This window comes from Athalia rosae, chromosome 7, assembly GCF_917208135.1.
Source record: "Athalia rosae chromosome 7, iyAthRosa1.1, whole genome shotgun sequence".
Lineage (NCBI taxonomy): Eukaryota > Metazoa > Arthropoda > Insecta > Hymenoptera > Athaliidae > Athalia > Athalia rosae.
The window spans coordinates 2,743,693-2,751,494 of NC_064032.1; the positions used below are offsets into that span (position 1 = coordinate 2,743,693).

General features: G+C 38.6%; 1 protein-coding gene across 1 annotated transcript; it reads right to left on the reverse strand.

Moving 5' to 3' along the window:
- Nucleotides 1-270: 270 nt before the first annotated feature.
- LOC105684949 (delta(7)-sterol 5(6)-desaturase erg32-like) lies at nt 271-7,802 on the reverse strand. The gene is made up of 6 exons (XM_048657982.1): nt 7,390-7,802; nt 3,731-3,942; nt 3,101-3,349; nt 1,226-1,409; nt 669-841; nt 271-554 (listed from the first exon to the last, which is right to left on the reverse strand). The coding sequence occupies exons 1-6, from the start codon at nt 7,646-7,648 to the stop codon at nt 354-356; spliced, it is 1,278 nt and encodes a 425-aa protein (XP_048513939.1). The 5' UTR covers nt 7,649-7,802; the 3' UTR covers nt 271-353.

Genomic DNA, 7,802 nt, shown 5'->3' on the forward strand with positions numbered 1-7,802 from the left:
GTCCGTTATCAAAGATCTGCGGAATATCTCCAGTGAATCAAACGATTTCACGGTATTAAGAAAATTATCTCCTAATGATTGTACGGAAAATTTTTATCAGTACGTAGCTACTCTGCAGTGAGATAAAGTTACATTATATCGTGCCTTGGAAAGTTCCTTTTATTTCTCATTTTATCAAAGTCCGATCGATTCGTGCGACGATCCGAACGAAAAATTCGTTTAGTTTTCTTTTTTGTTTTTTGGTTTCGATACTTCAATAAAAATCTGGCGTAATAGGACAAAATATTTTATTTAAAAAATTGTATAACCCATGAAACTTATACACAGGTGAAATTGAGCGCTCAGAAATCTACTCAATCCTTTTTAAGATTTAACTCTTCTTCGGACAACGCGTAGATCCTCACGTTCCCTCTGTAAGCAAGTGGATTTTCGGAATTTCTTTCTTCGATTTCCGATTTCAATTCAGACTCCGAAGCTTCGCTCAATGATTTTCCTCTTCCGTAATAAGTGTCCTCGGTGTAGATGCGATCCTTTTGTCTGTAGGTCCCGTGAATCTGTCGAGAAAAAAAAAAAAAAAAAAAAAACCAACAATAATTGTACATAATTCCAAAATAGAGTTGTAAAATTTTCGCTCGAAACGAAATGTGCGGCGTCAACAAAAAATCTACCTTGTCCCAGGCGAGACAGTTGAATCCAAAGTTGACGTGAAAATATTGGTGGTGATTGTCGTGGAAAATAGCGTCCGGTTGCCAAGGTTGCCACCAAAATGACTTGAAGTTTACACCGCAATGATCGATGATACCGTGGTAGTAGTTGTACATGGTGATCGTGCAAAAGGGAACTGAAATAACGTAATTAGGTGCGGTTAACGTAGACGGTCGAAGGCCAGGTACGCGCGTACCGTCCGGTAGTAAAATATCAAGAACCTCCGGAGCCTATATCGAAGCCGCGAGGAAGCCATAGGGCGTGACGTGACCCCGTCAGCCCCAGACATAGGTATTCGCAGCAACGTTACACACGTATATATTTATATATTTACAAACGACCCTCGACCGCAACGTACGCCGCGAGCGGACCACCCGTTACAAGGGTGATGTCGCAAATTGCGTCACTCTTCAAAATAAACACGGTTGAGTCACAACGTCTGCTTTTCCTTTCGCTAGTTTTTTCGATCCGATTTTCTAAATTACTTTCGACGTTATCGTCGATTCATACGACGACTTACCCCAGTTGATCGGAACGACGAAGATCGGCATGCAGAGGACCAATTCGAAGCTGACCAGTTCGACGGGGTGCATGGCGGTCACCGAGAACGCCGTCGGCGTTTTGTATTTGTGGTGTAACTTGTGAAAATTTTTGTACAAAAACGGCGTGTGGTAGGCGCGATGAAGCCAGTAGGTCACGTAATCCTGCAAAAAGATTTTTACAAAACAAAATTTACGAGCTGCCAAAAATTTTTTCACCGATCGTTTGGGGGGGGGCATGAAAAACGCCGTGATTTTCGATCGCGGCTGATCGTAAAATTTCTCAAAATTCAAGTGTATCTTCAGCCGGTAGAAGAAGCGCGAATTTAAATTCTAATACGCTATCGTTAAACGCAGGGTGTATCGAGTCCATGGGGTATAGAGTGTAGGAGAGGTGAAGGACAGGGAGAAGCCGGTGAAATGCACCGTGGGGTGTTAAACGCCGTCAAGGGGGTTGTTGGCGTCTTTCACGGAATACCAACTACGTTATACGCCTCCCCCCCCCCCCGTAACTGCGGGGACGACGCGTTCTATGATCGGTTTCCGAATCTATAGTAAATTTCGTACTGCAACGTCTACGTACTACGTACGGTACGTACGTGTTGCACGGTAAAAATTGCACCGCATCTCTTCGCAGCGGAAACGAATACCGGCGACGTTTAAAACTGCCCCCCCTATTTCGGTTAAAAATTCACGCGTCGTACCCCATAGCGAGTTTTTATAGTCCTCGTATTTCGTCGGTATACACACATATATACGCGTTATAAAAATGAAGTGAAAATAAAATAGAAAGAAAATTTACGCCGTTAAGAATTTATAAATTTTTACGACCCGACCAACCGCGCCTTCTATTAAATTCATACCACTGTGTAACTGCTGTGTAAACTGCAGCGGAATTATCCGATCATCCGACGAACCGTCGGTAGAATTTTTTGATCTTTTTTTTATCTTCGAAAAGCGATCGGAAAAATAAAATTCTACAAAATTCTGCGTGGCGAATGAATGTCCAATTTCTTCGGTACCGCGAACTTGTTTTTGTTAAACTCAAAAAAAAATATTCGAAATCACTCTGCGGAAGAATGAAAAAAGAAAGAAGAATAGAAATTGGTGTAAAATTTTGTGGAGAATTCTCCTCTCTTTGATTGATCAATTTAATTAACGAGTCATCTTTAGTTCCGCGAAGAAAAACTGATCCAGTAGAAACGTTTTTTCACAAAGGGGTTAAAATAAAAATGACGAACCTCGGGCAACCTTGCTGCAAAAGTAGGAAATAATATAGCGATAGAACTTATACCGGAGAACCGCTTGTTAACCGTTCGATAATCAGGTTTGTTAAAATACAAAGGGTTTTTGATTAACTTCGTAATAACAGCAGCCGTAGCGAATTTAATTACAAACAGGTTCCACCGAACATCCCTAAGCCCTCTTCCCTCTTCCCTCGTTCCCTTCCCTTTCCTACCCCGCCAGCCACCCCCTTTATTTCGAATCAGGTATCACGGCACATCTACATCGGATTTCGAATAAGCTTTGACAATTATTTCCGACACATACCTATTGTAAAACCTACTGGCGTTGTTTCTGGACGGCTGCAGTCCGCAAATACCGTCCGAAATTGCTTGGTTATTTGAATTCGTTCTTTTAAATTTTCTTCCTAATTTTTTTTTTTGTTCCCCCTCTTGAAATTTTTCCCTCGTTCAAAGGTACCGAATTATAAAAGGTCTAATAATTTGATAATACTTTCATTCATCCGTTTTCTTTTTTTCTTTTCCTTCTTCTTGTCTTTGGATGCTACGTACAGCAAATACGGCAATGAATTCATATCGAAATTGATTTTCCTCTTTCACAGAGTTACTCACCATGTAAATGTATATTACGGGCCAAGAAAGGAACCAATAAGTCCAGGTGTACTCGTCCAATTTGTAGTAGATCATTGAAGGACCGCCGTTCATCGAATAACTAGCTAAAAAAGCCGAGACCGTCGAAACGCAGAAGAGACTCAACGAGCCCAGTATTATTTCATCTCTCTCGAGCTCGGGTGTCAACCATTTTTTAGGCTGACATTTCCATTCGTCGGCCTTGTCGCGTTGTCGAACGTAAAAGTACCACTACTTGATTTACATGAAAATAAACAATATGGGAAGGAAAAAAATTAAGGTGTTAAACCGAATGGAAAATTGAATGAATCGTGTGTCGAAAGTTTTTTGTAGATTTCAAAAATTCAGTTCATCAGATCCGAATCGATCGTCGAATAAGCGAAACGTTAATTCGAAGGGGTCGTTTATCGGAAATTGTATCATCATCAATTACGTCGATGAGATGTAAGGGTGGTTTTCGGCTCATCGAATGTGAAAAAAATAATTTGCAAGCTTGCGTTGTTTTTCTCGATAATCGCCAAAATATTACAACAATCATCATTTATCACGTAACCGAGCTATGATTATTCGTCGTGGCGCTAAGTCTGACTTAACAAAATCGTTCATACTTACGTGCACAAAACCACCGATGCCGCAGTACATCGTGTAAGAAACTGTGACGGATGCCAGCCAGTAGTAGACTACATTTTTCAGGTAAAAATGTTCCAGCGATATTTTTTCCCAGGAATAATCGTTGTCCCCGACGTTTGTACTGGTCTCGTTATCGTCCGTACCTCCGTAACCGAGATGCTTTGCCGCGTGCACGAGGACGATCAACCATTCACCTTGGGGGAGTAGAAGAAAAAAATTGGACTGATCAGAAAGTGTGAAAAACTGGATGAAAATCGTGACATTTTTTTAAAATCCCCCTTCGTTTGTCGCTTGAATTTTTTACCCGTAAGTTTTTTTTTTTTTTTTCAAGTTCACAACATTGTGGTTCGCACGTATCTTGGGTTTTTTTTGTTTTTGTCAATCTGTGAATTTTTCTCATCGAGATATGTCAATTTTTCTGCTCCAAAAAGCGAAAAATTGGCGATAACTCGTTCAATTTTATAGATAGATCAATTTGGCTTTTACATTCGGATTCCTGATTATCAAAATCTTTGAAAAATCAACTTTTTAAAATAGAATTACATCATCGTTCTTTTTTTTTAGTCGTCGGCTGATTAACGAATAATCTTCGCGATTTGAAAAAACGCGGACCTTGTACTTGTGTATCTGTCTTCCCAGATCTTATCTGATATCTATCCATACGTGATGTCCGAATTGATTGATTCTCACATTAAACTGAAATTTCTGTAGGAAGTTTGCCTTTTTGTTGGTTCGTTTTTTTTTTCTTTTCTTTCGTTATCGCCCAAAACAATTCTTCGAAGGTACAGTGTTATAGCTGTTGAACGAGACAAAAAAAAAAAAAATGAAAAGAAATTAATTATCTGATTGGGATCCAGAAGTGAGAAGAGATCTAAATGTATAAATATTTCGAACTCTGTACTTGCGTTAATTTTCAGTAATCAAGATCGATACAATTTATTAATCATATCATCCGTTTATCTTTGGGATTTGATAGTGACGGTACAGAAATTCTTTATCGAACCTATTGAATATTTGAAATGTTTTTTTTCCCTCTAATCAAAGTTTTGTGATCGGAAAAATTGCCTTTCCATCAACCCGATGTTGAGAAAATAATAAAACGACGATAACTTTGTCGAAAGTTTTTCACACCAAGCCGAACTTTCGCAACGTTAACTTATTTTTAGCTCTGTGTTAAGTCAAAAGAAAAAAAAGTTAATAAAAAATTGCACCATTTACTCCATAGAGTAAGTATGATAAACAAAAATGCCGAGGACAAACCGGTCTATTTTATATATGTAATATATAAAACGAGGCGAAATAAAAGTTGATACCTACCGTCGCTCGAATGACGGAGGAAGGGACGTACCTATAGGTATATTATAGGTGTTATAACTGCGGTAGGTGAGATAAGGTTGGGATAGGTCGGGTTGGGTTATACGTCGAGTTGGAGTAAAGTTTATTTTAAAACCATCTTTCTTGCAACTGTGCAACCGCAAAAGCAGCAGAAGCAGCAGCCAGAAGTAAAAATATGGAAGGCGTCTCTTAATCCTAGCACAGGAGTTTTCACACAAGGATTCTGAAAGAACTCGTTCAAATGGAAAATTCAAACGTCGTCCTCGCAGTTTCGGCGCCGTGATATATAACACTGCTTTATACCGTACACGCACACAACACACACGTTCGGAGAAAATAGAAAATACAGTACGCTGTACGTACGTACGTTAAGATATGCGTGTTCGAATTACCCGAAACGAGGAAAATAATTTTCGACGGACGAGAAAAAAAAAAAACCATTCAATTCACCATTCGGTTCGTCCGCATCGCCCGTATCGCTGGGATGATTTATTTCATATTCACTAGTTGTTTTCTCTTCGCGTATACATGGCGTATAAAATTTCACGAGTTGATCGATTCAAAACTACATTCTCAAAGTATATTACAAGGAAACAACGATACGGGGACCCGCGTTGATCCCGCAGGTGATTTCTGACAAGAACGAGAGAGAAAGAAAGAAAAAAATAAAATAAATAAATAAATAAAATTCGAAGAGAGTAAAAGAAAACTTTGGGAAAAAGAATTGGCGAAAAACTTCGAGAGTGGTTACATTCTTTTTCGCCGGCGGCCGTGTATCTGTACACATACTCGTGTATGTGTCGTATGCGAGGGTGTAAAGTTGACGGGAGTGAAAGTTTTGCCTTTTCAACATTTTTAAACTCGATAACGATCATATACATATCTAAATAAATGTCATTCGCGAGGGGATTTTTTTATATAAAAATTTTTAATTATTCGCCCATTACTTTTCTGACCCTATCAACATTGCCATTAATTTTTTACGGTGACCCTACCTTCTTCCATCTATTTCTGGACACTCCGATTGAGAGCGGAAGCGAAAGGAAAAGCAAAAACGAATTGCGCGTATAGTAATTTCTGAACACATGAAAATACCGTCTGCGTGGTATCAACCGTCGTTAGCTTTTCTCTTGTCGGAAAATGAAAAACACATTCAGAAAAACGACTAAAAAAAACAAAAAAAAAACGAACGAACGAACCAATTTTTCCCTACGAGTTTGGCAAAGTTTGACGGAAACTATCGCCCGCGTGCAGAGAATTCACTTGACAATTTTATTATTATATTTCCATACGAATTAACGATCAAAGTTTATATTTTATTGTTGAAAATCCTCACAGCGAAAACTAGTCTGCGCGTCGATACGCTCGTCATTACGGGTATCCTTTTTTTTGTGCTTGAAGCTTTTCATTTTTGCGCCTATATCCGTATCGCGTATATGAGAGGACACGGGTGTTATGTACGTCAGTTTGAAATTTTGATGTAATTATTATTATTTTTTGGATGGTAATACCGTAAAAAGCAGAACGGAAAAAATCGTTACCAACAATTCGGTAGAGACACCGAAGCTACGAGTCAATATACGAGCATAACTTTTTCATCAGACTCGTATATTCGAAACGGATAGAATAACAAAATGGAAAATGAAAAAGGAAAATCGAAGGAAATGGAAAAAAAAACAAAAAAAAAAAAACAATTATTATAACTATGCGTGTTTCATGCCCGAATCAATAACATTTAAACCAGTGCAGTTCGTACGGCGCGCACTCGTCGAAAATATTGTTTGATTTGCGGAAAGATTTTTAAAAAAAAGAAGCAATTCCGCTAAAACTCGTAACTCAATGCATACGCGATACGCGTGTAGTACCTAGATATATTTGAAAAATCGAAAAAAAAAAAAAAAACCACACATGCAAATGATTCGGTCCGACAGAAGAAGATAAAAAATAATGTAATCAAATAAATAAATGGATAAACACGTAAACGAAGCTGATAAAATATTTTATTGATACAACAACGTCATGTATATTTTAAACGGATCACCCCGCCTTTTATTCTAGCTAAACTTCATTATTTCATCAAAAATTCAAGCCGTGCTATGTTGCGGGATGGAAACTTTTTTTCCACTTGTTTAGGTGATTTTGGTGCCTAAAACGGCCGATTTCACGGTTTGCGTCACACAGAAACAACGATAATTAATTAATTTTTTCTTTGAATGCAATTGTCAAACTTTCAGAAATTGAAATTAATTATTTTTATTGCAGAAATCGGGTGAATAGAGAAATCCAGGGACAATAATTAAACTCACCCCGCATAGTAGCCCCTAGGAGAAATATAGCACAGGTAACGATAGCTGATCCTACAAAATTTGGAAGACGCCTCCACATTCTCTCCATTTGATCACTGTATTTTTCCATCCATGTTACGGCCATAGGATCGAAATACTTTTGGTCTTTTTTTTTCACATTTTTCGTATCGTTGTTATTCGATTTGATGGAATTTTCAACGGTATCGGATGAATCGGCGAAGTCGGCTTGCGCCTTCGCCTTCTTAATTCTCATGGTCATCGTCCGCGTACCGTCTCTCCGCGACTGACCCGCGACAATTCCGATAAGCTAAAAAACATCCATACATACGTTACAATCAGTGTACACTGGTTCCAACTCGGCGTATATCAAATTCCGAAACGAGACTCGATGGTATAAAAGATTGGCCGCATGT